The 17154-nt window shown below is 33.2% G+C and overlaps 1 protein-coding gene across 1 annotated transcript in view; it reads right to left on the bottom strand.

Moving 5' to 3' along the window:
• Window positions 1–17154, bottom strand: part of NAMPT (nicotinamide phosphoribosyltransferase) — a 60050-nt gene that overhangs the window by 17541 nt on the left and 25355 nt on the right. The window contains exons 4-6 of the mRNA XM_044677579.1: window positions 14008–14136; window positions 8077–8235; window positions 7030–7166 (exon numbers count right to left, since the gene is read on the bottom strand). Of these exons, the coding sequence (XP_044533514.1) occupies window positions 7030–7166; window positions 8077–8235; window positions 14008–14136 (425 nt within the window). The remainder of the gene's footprint in view (window positions 1–7029; window positions 7167–8076; window positions 8236–14007; window positions 14137–17154) is intronic.

Genomic DNA, 17154 nt, shown 5'->3' with positions numbered 1-17154 from the left:
ACACATTCTTTGTAACAAATATGCCAAGTCAAAGAAAATAAATTGAGTCTATCAGGAGATGGATAGCATGTTCACTGATGATCCACTGGAATCATGAGTAGTCAATGTCCTGATCATAGTTCTTTCAGCTTTCAATTCTTTCAGCTTGTCTTTACAATGTTATTATTATGTATTCTCCTGATTCTGCTCATTTTATTTTTCATCACTTTATAAATCTTCTAAATTTTTTCATTAATGATGATTTTAATATAACTTACTTGTTAAAGAAATTATTGGCAAACTACTTGAAAACACTATTCCAAGGACACATTCATATCATTTTGGGATTCTTTACATTACTCAGGATACTACTTGTACCCTGACCTTTAAAAATGATATTCTTCCTTCAAGGTCTAATTCAAATACCATCTCATCCAAAGAAATCTTTCCTGACACCCCAGTCAGAAAATATCTTTCATTCCTCAGTATTATTTTGAAAAGTAAATGTGGAAGTCTTTTATTATTAAACAAAAAGAATTCTAAAATCTTCACAAAAATATTTGTGGCAAATCTTTTTGTAGTGGTAAGGTACTAGAAACAGAAACGAAGGAAGTGTCCATTAAATAGGGAAATAGCTGAGCAAAATGTCTTCTGAATTTGAATACTATTGTATCATTAAAAAAAAATGAAAGGAGAACCTGGGAAAATTAAGTTGATGCAGAGTGAAATAAGCAGAGCCAGAAGAACAATTTATACAATAGAATATCATTTTAAAGTTAAACTTCGAAAAATTTAAGACCTCTGGTCAATGCAATGACTAATATAATGCCAAAGAACCAATGAAGAATGCTATCCACCTTCTGAGAGAGAGGTCATGGACTCAAGATGCAGAAAAACATATTTTTGGATATGGCCAATGTGGGAAACAGTTTTACTTATCTATTCTTATTTGTTACAAGGGGTTTTTTTGTTTGTTTTTTGCTTCTCTTTCTTTTCAAATGGGAATGGGAGGGAGAAAAAACAAATCGCAATGGAAATAACGTAAAACAGAAAAGTTACAGAGAAAATAACTCAAGTAAAATATACTTTTAGCATTGGCTTTAATAATTCAAATCACTATTATGAAGTTTTATTTTTTTATCTATAATGTAAATAACAACACACAATCTCATAGTAGTGTGCTAATGCTCTAGACAGGCTCATTTCCCCACCCCTTCCCTTTTAGAATAGAAAAAACATCCAAATCTCAAAGCCTTGAAGAATTGTTATATGCTTTCAAAATTACACCCCATTTTTTCAGTTCTTCCAGGAAAAGAACTGAAGTTGAGGCAAACATGTTGTAATGAAATGTTGTTCTTTTAATTATATACATAATGTGTAGCTAGGCAATAACTTAGGCATTGTTACTCATGATTAGCTGTTAAATTACAGATAGAAATATCTTACTTGGAAAAAAAACCAAAACTATGTGTCCCCCACACGTTCATCTGGGCAAAAACTCTTGAGACCTTACTTTGAAGTTTCATCAAGAAAATAAGGATTTGAATCAGTCTAATTTTCTTTTTTTGGTTGAATTTATGCTAGGTGTCAGGAGGGAAGAGGGGCTTAATAAGCTTTTTTATGAACAGATTTTCTCACCTATACAGATTATCTATCAGATATCCACACAAATTTCTCAAAAGTATCCCCTATCTGTGAGAAAAGAGTACAATCACACCCAATTAGTGTCTATTTCAAGAAGACACGAGTGAATAAAACACAAAATAAAGTTTTAGAGGGCCACTCTCCCTTTGATTCAAATCAATTCAACAACCGTTGCACCAATTAAGAGCTGGGTATTATGCTAAGATGTTGGAAATACAAAGACAAAAATTAAAATAGGTCCTGCTTCAAGAAGCTTACACTCTATTGGGAGAAATAGCTTGTACTTATACAACATGGATAAGTACCAAAGAAATACAAAGTAACACACCTAGGAAGAAAGTTGCTATTTTACTCCCAGATCAAAGGGGAGGTTCAAATTCAAAGAAATGGATATATTTTTAAAGTAATTTCACTAAGCTATAGTTTAATTATATTTAGTATATATACATTCTTAGATGAAAGCTGACATTCACTACATTATAACTAGTAAATCTTAATTTTAACTATGGTACTTAGGCTCAATTTAAAGTGTCCAATTTTCATGATACTTTTCACGAATTTATTTTGATAGAAAACTATGACTAAAATCTATGTTCACAGGCACACACATTAATCTTAAATAAAGTGAATAATTTTCAATAATAATGTTCTAGATTCATAGTTCTTTTCCTTACAAGAGTTAGAATTTTAGGATCATATCCTTTTCATAGGTTTTCTTCAATGTTTCTATGAAGTAGGAAATGTAAATAAAGCAGAGGTCAAATAACTGACTCAGAAACTCAGTTATTGAGCTATTAAAATCTCTCAAACTTGTAATTCCTAAATTCTTTATCATATTACATTGTAAGAATGTTAAATCTCAAGAAAAGGAAAATCAGGTATCACCTAACTCAGATGGAAGTGCCAGGCTCCACCCCCACCCCACTCTCCAGACCAAGTGCCATGCCCATCCCTTCCCCCACTAAGTGCGGGTGAACCCTGCCCCCCACCCCCCTTACTCTACCCAAGGGGGGGAAGGGAGGAAGCAAGGGATGCTGTCTTGGAGAGACCAGTTTACTAGCTCCTACTGGGGAGAGGGGGAGGGGAGCAGCCCAGCTGAACCTCCCTTTGCTTTCTAATTAGGAATAGGAACTCTGGTGAACTCTGTGCTGCAGGATCAGTGCACTAGGTCGTTGGGGCACTAGGTCCTTGGCATGTGTGCCCACAGAAAGTTCTATGCATGCTATCTGTCACACATGCCATAGGTTCACCATCATGGATCTAGCTCAACTCACTGAGCAATAATCCTCTCTACAAATGCTTTCTGTAAGTCATCATTCAGTCTCCAACTAAATAGCTCCAGTTATGAAGAACTAACTCAATGCATAAAAATTCTGTTTTTAATGATTCTCTTTTTACATAATTTTCTTATATCTCTGTATATCATTTTTTTCTCTCTAGCACTGAAATGCAACCCACTTGTCACTATGAAAAAAAGGAAACAAAATCAATACAATAACCATATCTAATTACATCTATAACATTTCATACCTGTAACATACCAACTCTGTCAAAAGGTGTATTTTTTCAACTTTTATCTGGAACCCAAACTGGCCAATCCAATTAATTTGTTTTCAGCCATATTTCTGTTATGTACATTATTGTAGTCATTATATATTGCAGCACTGGCAAAGGTTTTGAAGTTTGCATGTTGTTATATTTCAACTAAAGCTGTTATGGGTAAACTCGAGCAGTTATTGCTAAAACTATTTTGTAGGCGATGGATAGAAGGCTGGAAGTCTTATAACAATGCCCAAACTGTAACTTCAAGCTACCTGTGAGGCGCCACCCCGCCAACCCTCCACCTGACCCCAGAGAGCAGAGGGAAGAAGTGCTCACTTTGGGTGGCTGGACAAAGGAGTGGGGAAGAGGAGGAACGGGGCAGTTCCCCATGTTGCCTGGGCATCAGTGCCAATACTTCACCAAGGCTGATGTATTGTTTTCTTGATTCTTATTTGGTTCTTTATTAGGTCTTTATATATACACCCCTTAAATTCCTTATTAGTATTTCTCATAGAACACCATTATTCCATTGTATTTGTCTACCACAACTTTAGCCATTACCCTATTGATGGATACCCTCTTTGTTTCTAGTTTTTTTGCTACTACAAATCAGTTATGAATATTTTGGTTAAATGTGAGACCTTGCATCTCTGACTTCTAAATGCAATTGCCTGGTCAAAGTTTATGAACAAATCACATAAAAAAAAAAGACAACTCCAAATTATTTTCTACAATGTTTGGTCCAACTTAAAGCTTTAAATAGTTTCTAATTATTCAAAAAATTTCCCTTATTATACAAAGCAAACCAACTATTGCTCTTTGGGGTCAAACAGAAAAGTCAAATTAGAAATTTTGCCCTACTAAGTCTTCTACAGACTAAATATCCATAACTCCTTTAACTGGCTCTCATATGGCACAGTTTATATAGACCTTTTATTATAGACATTCCATTCTATCAACAGCCCTCCTTGGGGGCAGCTATATGGCTCAATGGATTGAGAGCCAGACCAAGAGATGGGAGATTCTGGATTCAAATCTGGCCTTAGACACTGCCTAACTGTGTGACCCTGGGCAAGTCACTTGACCCCCATTGCCTAGCCCATACCACTCTTCTGCCTTGGAACCAATACACAGTATTGATTCTAAGACTGAAAAAGGGCTTTATTTATTCATTTATTTTTAAAAAAAGCCCTCCTAATAATGCGGCACTCAGAAATGAATACTCTAATACATGGTCTGATAAAAGCAGATTACAGGACTAAATCCCCTTGGATTTTATTTTACTAACTTTAATTATTATCTAATTATGCTGCGCATATTCTATGTACATACATATTTTTATAACCCAAATTTTAGTAATTTACACTTATTTTTTAACTTCAATACTTTAAGACATGTAGAGGTGAACATACTCTTACACATATACAAATTAAAACCCTTCTGTGATAGTCTAGAGTTGCTGTGTTCAATAAATGTTATAATTTGAGTTACTCTAATTCAGTCTGTAAGTGACAGAAATACAACCCATCACAAGGACTAGAATTCACATTTATAACTGTTAACTTGAATCTTATTAAGGTCTAGCCTATTATGCTAATCTATTAGTATATTCAAAATTTCATATCTTTAATTTGGGGAGGTTATTTTTAACTCAACTCAGAGATCAAATTTCATTTAGACTTACATAGTGTTCAGTTTTGCTCTTTTTCCTTTTTACATTGTTGTAGTTACGAGTACATTTGGTATTCCTGATTCTACTTACTTCACTCTTCTTCAGTTCGTGTAAATCTTTCCATTGCTTCTGATTTCATGATTTATTATGGCAGGTTAATATTAATAAAGATATGGTAGTATCAACAGAAAACAACTGTAATCAGTGTATAAACTATGACACAGAAGAATTTTCTCTTATAAGGAATATTTGAAGCAAAATGTTTCCCCAGGTGATGTTTTTCCCTTCTTATGGGAGCTGCATTAATTTTATTCATGCAAAAGTCCCTTTTCTCTTCTGTGATCATCTCTAACCTGTGTCTGGTTAAGAATTTCTCCCCTCCTAATTATTGGGAGAGATAACAAATACTCATTCTTATTTTCACTTTTTTTTCTCCTTCTTTCCTGTCTCCTCACATTTATACAGGTCACGTATCCACTTAAAGCTTATTCATGCTCTATGATACATGATGTTGGTCTAAACCTAATTTCTGCCAAACTGCTTTCCAGTTTTCTCAGCAGTTCTTCTCAGAAAGCAAATTTTCCTCCCTACTCCCCCATCCCCCAGCAATTAATGTGTTATGTTGGGTTTATCAAGCATTGGTTATTGAACTCAATTATTTTTATTTATCTTTATTTAGTCTATTCAAGTGCTCTGCTTTTGTATCTTTTAACTAGTATCAAAAAAGTTTTAAAACAAATTTTCTCCATATGATGGATTCTAATGTTAACAGCTTCCCTTTGTGCATTCACAATACTTTAGGGATATATTATTTTCATCTTCTGTGTGGATATTCTTCATCCACAGTATAGATACAAAAGCTCTATATTTTAGAAAATGGTCTTTTTTCCTCTTTCATGTTTTATTTTTTTAAAATATTTTTCCAGTTTACATGCAGATACAATTTTAATAATCATCTGATATTTTGTGACCCATGTTCTCTCCCTGTCTCACCACTCCCTCTGCCTCAAAATGCCAAGTATTATGATATGGGTTTTACACATGCTATCATGTAATACATAATTTCATGTTCATTATGGAGGTTGATCTTACAGAAATATCTTGGGTTTAAAAATTTACCTGGTGATGAGTCTTTGAAAACCTATATAGTACACTACAATATGGGCTGTCAGTGGATCTGTAATAAACTATTCCTTTAATAATGTCTTGTAGAAAGTTGATCTCGGTAGCCTCAAGTATGATGGGCTCTATCTTCTATTTTTTGTCCTGTTACTCAAATAACTCTTGTCTGGGGATGTGTTAGTATATCACATTAGACTGACATATTTTCAAAATACAGGGCAACCTCACTCAGTTTTGTCTGATATGGAGAGAAAGTTGAGTTTTAAACAAGGAAAATTTGAGTTACACAAAGCTTCACAAACACCACACTAAATACACTATGTTTTGCTCTCTCCTCATTAAGAAGATTCAATACTGTATTATTAAAATGGGTGAAGAGGAAAATGAATAGGGAAAGAAAAAATAAGCAAATAACAATTGATACTTTAAAAAATGAGTTTGTGGAATTCTAGCATAATCCCCTTCCTTCTATTTGAAAGCTGAAGAGCAATTAAAGAGTACTTAATAATTCTTTTCATCAAAAAGGATAACTTTACTAAAGTTCTTTCTAAAGAGAAAGCCTTCAAAAAGGAGCTCTTGCTATTCTTTATAACTACTGTTTTACAACACAAAGAAGAACAATTTTGAAGGGAGAAGGGAGATATCTTGAATAGACATTACCTTGATTTTATGTGCGTGCGCGCGTGTGCGTGTGCGTGTGTGTGTGTGTATATGTATATATATGGAGAGAAAGAAAATGCACAAACCAAAGAATTATATAACAAGGCTTTTAAAAGACTTCTTTTAAGAGAGGTGACTAATTTGTAATTTGTCATTATTTATTTGTATACAATTCACCTGATGTCTCTTAAAGAGTTTTTACTAAAATAGGTAAATGCTTCCTCGAAATCTTTGTATTTTTAATTCAACATTTCTAACATTTCTATCCAAATAGGGCAGAAGCAAAATTCAATCCAAGCCATCATATGAAATCCCAAACTATTAAAATATTATTGAGTAACAAAGAAAATAAAAACTTAAAAATTCATTTTGCCAACAATTTTAAGAGATTAGAAAAATAGAATTTTTACCTGTGTTCTGCAGCTGGAACAGAATATCCAGGCACAGGGTCTTTTGTTCCATAATATTTTTTAATTAAAGCAATTCCTGCTACTGTATCAGTTCCTTTGAAGTTAACCAAATGAGCAGATGCTCCTATACCAGCAGTCTGAAAACACACATAAATATATATTACATATACATGTATGTATACACCCATATATACAAACCAATTTTTGGTAACCAAATATATATACAGACCAATTTTTGGTAACCAATAAAGTCAGTAAACTAGTATTTCAAACATGCTATAATGACCTATGAAATGGTAGTTAAAAAGATATTTAGGAGGTTTCAATCAGTATTCACTATTTTTAATTTTTGGTGAAACAATCTAAATGACTTCAAATTTTATTTTCTATAACAAGTGTCAAGCCATAAACTTTAATTAATAAATCCTTTGGGAAGGAGGAGGAAGAAGATTAACTCTTATTAAAAGGTGGTCTAAGCATAGTGTTGAGAATCACTAAATCTGGGGTGTTGGCACCAGTACTAGTATAAACCCTCAAACAGTAGGGTCACCTGGAAGAGGAAGAGTTGACCTCCAAGGTCTACACTCATGATCCCATTTGTTGCCATCCAGATCATAGTCATCTGAGTCCTTGTCCAAGCCTCTGTATGAGAGACTGAGCAGAAGAATGTACCTAAATGTGTCAAAAGGTCTAATAAGTTTCTTGCCTAGAGTGAATAGAGGAAATGCCACAACTAATGTACAAATGGGAAAGAAATCCATGCTTTGGACTTGATACCTAGGAGCCTCCTGATGTTATTTCTAACTATAATAAAGACTGTGACAACAAAATGAGTGAAAAAATCACATCCTCTTAATAACAGGGCAAGAAACATTATCCTACTGAACAAAACTATTTGGGAAAATGTACACTTTTTCATATATCTTCATTGGGACTTTGTGTATGTAATTAATTAGAACCAATGTCTTCAACAACCCAGCACAGTTCACAAATTTACATTAATGATTACTTGATTCAGTATTCACAAAACTCCTGGTAATGACATACCTCTTGAGAAGAGACTCCTCTGTAGCCAAAATCATGTAATTTGTACTCCAGGCCATCTAGGTTACCAGATGTTTCCAATAAATACTTTGCCAAAATTTTCTTCTGCTCTCTGGAATTTGTAGCTACTGTGATTGGATACCAGGACTGAACAAGGATAGTCTATGTATTTATAAAACAAAGCAAAACAAAATCATGTTTAGAATTGCTTACATAGCTCCATCATCTTAGGCAAGGATTCTTAATTTGGTTTCCACAAACTTGTTTCTTCAAAATATTTTTTGAGAACTGTTATTTCAATATAAATGGCTTTCTTTGTAATTCTAAGCATTTTATTTTATGTTTTAAAAAAACCTTAGTATGAGAAGGGTCTATCCATAGATTTCACCAACTGGCCAAAGGGTCCATGACAAATAAAGGTTAAGGAACCCCTGAAGTAGAGGCAAATAAGAAAAGAAATAAAATATGAAAAAAAAATGAATCTTTCCTCTTATAAACTTCTTGAAGAGATAACAGAGAAAGTAATCTTTGGCATTCTTACAACTCCTTTTTCATATAAACAACATTTCACTAGCAGCATTAATGACAAAGTTTTGGATTTATTCAAGATTTCACAAATAGCCTTTATCAGGAGATTGTCTAAGCAATAGCTGCCTACTTACTAGGCACAAACATTTACTGCTAAACACTAAGACTAAAGCAAAATGAAGCCAAATGCTGCCAAAATAATAATTCTAAGGAACCTGAAAATTCAATCTAAGAAAATATACAAAACATTGGAATAAGATTACTAGCAGGCATCAAATTCAAGCTGAAAAAATTGGTTCACTGGATTTAAATAACGATGTCATGCTCTTTTTTTTAAAAACCCTTGTACTTCGGTGTATTGTCTCATAGGTGGAAGATTGGTAAGGGTGGGCAATGGGGGTCAAGTGACTTGCCCAGGGTCACACAGCTGGGAAGTGGCTGAGGCCGGGTTTGAACCTAGGACCTCCTGTCTCTAGGCCTGACTCTCACTCCACTGAGCTACCCAGCTGCCCCAGCATGCTCTTTTAAATAACAACTACTCTCATGGAATGTGATAAGCAAGTTTTGTAATTTCATTAATGCATATGGCAAGTCATCTTCCTACTGATAACATACTAAAAAATACACAAGAAATTTACTTGCAATTATTTTGAATTTATGATTTTAGCATAGTAAATTAATAAAAAGACACTGGTTTGCATTTCATTCAAAACTTAAGAGTAACTACTAATTATTACAAGTTCAAACAAACTGCTTGGCTCCAATGTCACATATAATATTTAAGATGAACTTGCAAGTTAAACTTCTTTCAGTCTAACAGGTTATTCTTAATAAAAAGCCAATACTATAATATCTAAAGTAACATTGCTACAACAAAGCAAATATACAACAGTGGTTATTAATAGCTCTGTCCTTATTTTATATATTCTCTCATATCAATGAATGATAAAACATTTTTAAGCATGTTACTTTCAAGCAAATATGCTAAGTATGCAAATAAAATTAAAAAAAAAAAAAAAAACCAAGAAGTAGGTAGCTAGGTGTCTCAGTGGATGGAGAACCAGACTTAAGAAGGAAGGTCTGGAGTTCACATCTAGCCTCAGGCACTTTCTAGGTGTGTGACCCTGGGCAAGTCACTTAACCCCCACTGCCTAGACCTTGCCTTATTGATTCTAAGATGGAAGGTAAGGGTTTAAAAAAAAAAAAAAAAGCAAGAGGACTTGTTCACAAAAAGCTTTTATGTAAACAAGAAGAAACAATACATAAGAGGAAGAAGTGTGTTTAGGAAGACACCATTGAGAGGGGAGCAGAGTTGATGTGACAAGCTCTTTACAGGAATAATGGCAGTATTGATTTGATGTAGTTTTTGAGCTGGAAAGCTAAGGAACAGGGTATTTATAGCATAGAATAATAAGTTCTAGAGCTGTAGCAATAAGTAAGGATGGTAGCTAGTAGCCAGTGAAGATGAATTTTATAGTTCCTTTTTAAGGAATCTGCCATATCAAACCCTCTGTTCTGCCTCACAGAAAAAAATACAGCACAAGAGATATAATTGCATGCAATAGTTCCAAATTTATTTTTCAACCAGAAAGCATGGATACGTTATTGCTTAAATACACAGAATAATACGTGATACTTCTAAAAAGTGAGTTACTTATTCCTTGCAATGGCTTGTACAGCTCCCTTAACTCCAAGATAAGTGTTTAAAATTTGCTAAGCTAATAAAATATGTTAAGTTAGGTTACACACTACTTTCTGATATTATGAGCAACTAAAGGATAAGAAAATAAGCTCACTGAGGGCAGAGACTTTCATTTCTGTCTTTATATACCCAACATTTAGCACAATGCCTAACACATAGCAGACATTTAATATATACTTGCTGACTGAGTAACTGAATATGGTTTGTGTAATTCCCTTTAGGTCACAACAAAGTCTTGGTGAACTGAATCAAAATAAGTATAAAACATACACCTTGTAAGGAAATAGTAATGGAACTAGTGGTTATTTAGACTATGAGGGGAAAGGCTAAGGAGTTAATTTCCCATCTTCAAGTGCATGAAGGAAAGTAGGATGCTTAATAATTATTTTGTAGCTCTACAAAGAACCCAAATGGATCTAAATAGAAAAAAAATGAAGTATGGTTAGACATAAGACTGATTTTTTTTGGTTGGAATGGTAATTAAACCCTAAGGTTTAATTTAATTTAAGTAAGAGGCTACCAAAGTAGAACAGGAAAAAAATTTCTCAGAAGATTTTGTATTAAAATTTTTTTTGGTATGTTCTAAGAACCAAATATCTAAGATGGCTTGACATTCAGGGAGACAGGCTATACTCTAAATATCCTGGTAAGTTCTCTACTGTAATTGTATTATTCTCTGAATCTCCCAAATGTAACATGAATAACTTACAGGATACACAAATAATGGAAAGCACATAAAATTTAAAGTATTCAGCTATAGCTCAAGCTTACAGCTATTGTAGAAATGTACACATAGTCTTCACTACTACACACAAACACACAAAATATTAAAACTTGCAATAATTCACTGGGCCAATAAAAAAATAACTATATACCCTATCATGAGGGAATGTTTTTTTTTTTTTTAATTTTAAACCCTTAACTTCTGTGTATTGACTTATAGGTGGAAGAGTGGTAAGGGTAGGCAATGGGGGTCAAGTGACTTGCCCAGGGTCACACAGCTGGGAAGTGTCTGAGGTCAGATTTGAACCTAGAACCTCCTGTCTCTAGGCCTGGCTCTCAATCCACTGAGCTACCCAGCTGCCCCCATGAAGGAATGTTTTTGCCATACGTGGGCACTAGATTATCTACAATAACAATTTGTGAGGAAACAGAACCAAGATGGTTGAGTGAGAGGTAGCATTTATAAGCTTAGGAGCCTCTCTACAACAACAAAGAAAACATGCTACACTGAATTCTATCAGGGAAGTAAAGAAAAAGTTACAGTGGGTTATTTTTTCTAGCTCAGGGCAGCTTAGAAAGGCAGAGAGGTCTGTGAACCATGGGGTGGGACTGGCCAGGAGCACAGCATAGAAACAACAGGGAACACCCTAGTGCTAGGGACAGCAAAGGATCTGAACATAAAAACAAGAATTGGTAGGTCAGAAAGAGATGCCAGGAAACACCCAACCAGGGTACTAGCACTGGGAGGAGGAACAGATGTCACCTGGCAGTTCTGTTTCCCATTATCTGATCTTGAGACACAGATCCAAGGTAGAGAGGAGAGGTCTTAAGGGAGCAGGGGCTCTACCTGCATTAGGAGAAAGGAATAAGTTCCCAAAACATAACTGTTTGGATCTGAGCCCAAGATCAAAGGGGGAACTCACTACAATCCTCCAGTCCTGCATATAAGTCTACAGGAGACTTAAACCAAAGTAGAGTCAAGTGGTTCAACTGCTCTCAATCTGCAGAACTTCTCAGAGAGCTAACAGTGACAAAGGCCTGGAGCACAATCTATAGAAATTTGACCACACAGAAACCAAAACATTTATCTGAATCAGAAACTTAAAGAGCTCACACCAGGAGGGTAGCAAAGAGACCTTTCCCCAGATCACACACTTAAACTGAAAAGGCCTCCAGCCTGAGGTGTAAAAGCAGTAGAAGGAAGTAAAGGGAAAAGCATAGCCTGAGAAATCCCCTCCAAAAGTGAGCAGTGCCCAACACTAAACTAACATAAAGCCCAAAGTCAATAAATTGACTGGAAAAATGAACAAACAATAACAAAAAAGAATCTTACGATATAAGGCCACTCTGGTAATAGGAAAGAAAGCTCAAGATATCAAGAGGACAATGATTTAAAAATATCTACAAAGCTTCAAAAAAAAAAAAAATACAGACTAGAAATAAATGAGCCCAATAGAATTCTTAGAAGAGTTAAAGCAAAAAAAAAAGAAAAGAAAAAGAAAGAAAGAAAGAAAGAAAGAAAGAAAGAAAGAAAGAAAGAAAGAAAGAAAGAAAGAAAGAAAGAAAGAAAAAGATTTTTGAAAATTTAAAAAATCAATTTAAGAGTGGTAGAAAAAAGTCTGGGAAAAGAAATGAGGGCTACGCAAGAAAATAATGGAAAGAAAATGAACAAGTTGAAAAAGAGGTACAAAAAATATTGAAGAGAATAACTCCTTAAAAAAATAAGCATTAGTCATGATTCCATAAGATATCAAGAAACAATAAACAAAGTAAAAAGACTAAAAAAAAAAAAACAGAAGAAAATGTGAAATAAATATCTTTTAGGAAAAACAACTGTCCTAGAAAACAGAAAGAAGAGAATTCATTTAAGAACTACTGGAATACTTGAAAGCCATAACAACAACAAAAAAGCCTCATATCACATTTCAAGAATTTGTATACAAAAGATAATTGCCCAGATATCTTAGAACCAGAAGGCAAAGCCTCTTACAGAATGTCACACAATCCAATTTAGAAATAACAATCCACTTTAAGCACCTCAGAGTTTCAGTCAGTTATTAATTTGGTTTGAAATAAAATATTTCCAAGACAGATTCTTGAACCTCATTTTCTCAAAGTTTTCAATATTCTTTGTGTAGCTTTCCAAATATCATACTATTTTATCATATAATAAAAATTTAAAAGTTGATAACAAACAAGCTAACACATTAGGGTCATTTTGGGGGGAGGAGGAGTAAGGGGATATAAATCAAATTTCAAATGTAAAATCTTCTATACATCAACTAGATCAAAGAAGTAGTATTTCCTTAAATTGATTAAGGCTACTCAATCCCTTTTCTATGTCATAGAAATGTCTGGCAATCTGGTAAAGCTGATACTTTTTCAGAATATTGTTTTTAAATACATAGAATTACAAAGGAAATCAATTATTAAAATCCATTATAAAAATATATTTTCAAAAATTCATGGACCCCAAGTTAAGAACTCCTGTTCTAAGGTAATTTCTCTTATAGGCAAGTCTCTAAATGAAACCATTGGGTGGTTTAAAATTATTAAACATTAAAATGCGAAAAATAGCAATTCTTTTTTTTAAACATTTATTAATATTTATTTTTTAGAAAAGTTAACATGGTTACATAATTCATGCTCTTACTTTCCCCTTTACCCCCCAAGCTTTCCCCCACCCCCTTGGCTGATGCATATTTCCACTAGTTTAAATAGCAATTCTTAAAGTGTAAATGTGAGGAAGAAGTTGATTACATAGATTAGAAATCTAAACTCATAATCTGACCTCCCAAATTTAGATAGTATCTAATTCAACCTACCCATTTTGTAACTGAGAAAACAGAGATAATGACTTGCTCAATATCATGAAAATCACTAATGGAATTTTTTGGGATTATAATATATCTCCCAGTTTATATTTCTTTTCTTGATACCATTCCCATTAAAATCAATGAGACTCACAAATAAAAATTCACCTCAATCCAATTTGTAAGCCAGTAGCATTCTGGATCTGTATTTTCCACTGTGAAGAGAACATTTCCTCTGGGAATGACAGAACCCTCAGGAACTGCTTTTACTTCTATGGGAAGATGGCCATCATATTTCTGTTAGGAAAAAATAACTAATTTATTCATTCAAAAATACATTCAGTATCAATTAGCTAAGTAAGCAGTTTTGTATCACTAAAATTACCAAAATAGTCTTTTCACCAAATGCAAAAAACTTCATAAAATCATGTTTATTTTTTATCACATGAATGGATATACTTTATCACATTAAAAGAAACACTCCAGTTCAGATTATTATAATAAAATCTATGGTATAGAAATTTTGCAATATTCTGTGGAAAATTCTTTAAAGACGTAAACTGTTCCTAGAACACACAGTTAGTTCCAAATTTATTTTAAAAATTGATTATTTTTAAATAAAAGATGAACATATACTGTCATGTTTCTAAAAGTATACACCTTCCTGTTATAGAAGTTGTAAGTGTAAAATGACCATAGGCAAGTACTACTATAATGAAAAAATAAAAGGTGATTTCTTGTAAGGGTAGGAATAGATCATCTTAAAATATCTTCTTTTGTTGGGAAAAAGAAATTAGCTTTTACATTTTTAACCCTTTTAATAATGCTATCATGAATTCACAGATAACTGAGAGGGACCTCAGAAACTATCCAGTACAACAAAAAACTCTTCTATTAATAAACTCAACAGTCATGTATACTTTTCTGGAAAACCTCTCTCTAGTGAAGGAGAGCCTACTACAGCCCAAGACACCCAATTCTATTTTTGGATAACTCTAAACAAGTTTTTCCTTACATCAATTCCTTATTTCTCCCTCTGCTGTTCCACCCACTGCTCTTAGTTTTGCCTTCTTCCTGGGCCCTGAAGACAACTATTAGATTCTTCCCCTAAACATTCTCTTCCTTCAAACTAAGCATCACTGGTTTTTTTAACTAGCTCTTATATGACATGATCTTGAGTTTCCTTTATCATTCTAATAATCTTCCTCAGAACATTCTTCAGCTACTCTTTCCTGTAATTATTACTCAAAACAGAATGTAATACTTAAAGTATGGTCTGATAAGGCAAGGAAAGATCAGTACTATCCTCCTTCTAGTCCTAGACACCATGCCTTTCTTAATACGACTTGAGGTTGAATTAACTTATTTGGCTTTTATCACATTGATAATTCATATTAATCTTGCAGTCCACTAAAACAGATCTTTTTCAGATGGTCTTCTGCCTAGTCATGCCTTCCCAATCTATCACCTATTAAGGTTGATTAATTAAAAAACTAAAACTAAAACTTCAAGTATAAGGGTTGAGTACTCTTGGGTTAAATGAGACTTACAATTCTTATCCTAGACAATATGATTCTTATTAAAGTAACTTAACATCATCTTAATCTTGACTGGCATGTTTTGCTGTTGAGTCTGCAATCTACTAAAACCCAACGTCTTTCACAAGGACAACCATTTAGTAATACTTCACCATCTTGCACTTTGATTTAAAAAAAAAAAAAAAAAAAAAAAAAAAAAAAAAAAAAAAGAACTGCCACAGCATCTGTTTCAAATCTGGCTACACATACAAATTCCTTTTAAAAAAACCTATTAGAATAGTATATTGAATTTTATCTCATTAGACTTAGTCCATTGTTCTAGCCTTTGTTCTTTTTGGATACCAAAGTTGTTAGCTGGCTCTCTCAAAATCATGTTGTTCAAAAATTTGAAAAGTATGCCAGTTATGTTTTGATAGGTTCGCTAGTTTTTATTAGAGAGCAAGATGGATTCTGGTTTGACCTGATTATCTTTACTCTTCGCAGTGCATCTCTGAAATTCATTCATGATATGCTTCTGGTTTTAATATTCATTAAGCATTCAGATATGTAGGTTATCAAAATTTATGAGGATAAATCAAACCTACCAATAAGCCAAGAAAACTTTTACAAGTCTGAAATATTTATTTTAATGATCCAGAACAAAATAGTGAGTAGAGGAAAATTATAGCTATGAAAGATATATTATAACTAATGAAACAACTAAATATATAAAACGAGGGAATGTAGCGATTGACCATTTTCATGCAATGAACATATTTAAATGAAAACATTTATGAAATGTTTATTAAGTAAATCCCATAGACAGGACTTGTGGATGTGAAATTTATGCCACTGAAGCAAATGCCCATAGCAATGAGATCACAGGTTCATTAAAGTACTAAAACATGCTATCCCTATGCACGAAATATGCTGGAGATGATATACATTTCACATAAACACACATACATATCATCATCAATAGAGCAAATAATGGAGTGAAATAAACAGAACCAGGAAAATATTGTACACAATAACGGCAATATTGTGGAACAATTAAATGTGATAAACTTTGCTACTAAGAACAATACAATGATCCAGGACAATTCTGAGGGACTTATGAAAAAGAAGCTATCCATCTCCAGAGAAAGAACTGTTGGAGTATACATGTGGATAGAACCATATGATTTATCACTTGTTTATTTGAGTATATGTTTAAAGGGTTTGATTTACAAGATCATTCACTTACAAAATGAAAAATATGGTAACATATTTTGCATGATAATATATGTATAACCCAGACTGAATTGCTTTCCAGTTCCGGGAAAGGGGAGGGAAGAAAGGAGGGACACAATTTGGATTATATAACTTTGGAAAATTCATGTGGGAATTTGCTATTAGAATAAAAAATTAATAAAAGGAAACAATAAAGCAAATAAAATTCTCATGATTTATTTTTCTGAAAAAAAAAAATTGCTTTAACTATTAAGTGCAATATAGATTTAAATGTTCCATTTTCTAGTGCTTAGGTGTTCTAGTAATAGATTCATTAATGTAATAAAAACTAATATTACTAACCACTCTAGGGAAAATAAAATACAACAAAAAACTTCATCCAACTGTTCAGCCTGTCCTAAGGAAAACTGACCTGCTATATGAAAGCTGCAGGTAATTCCAAAGTCAATATAAAGATATATATATATCTATCTATCTATATATCTATATATATATATGTATATACATATATATATCTATATCTATCTATCTATCTATCTATATATATGTATATACATATATATAT

The sequence above is a fragment of the Gracilinanus agilis genome, chromosome 5 (genome assembly GCF_016433145.1).
Source record: "Gracilinanus agilis isolate LMUSP501 chromosome 5, AgileGrace, whole genome shotgun sequence".
In the NCBI taxonomy this organism is placed as follows: Eukaryota; Metazoa; Chordata; class Mammalia; order Didelphimorphia; family Didelphidae; genus Gracilinanus; species Gracilinanus agilis.
The sequence above is the reverse complement of the archived record's forward strand: the minus strand, read 5'-3'. Positions and strand labels throughout refer to the sequence as shown.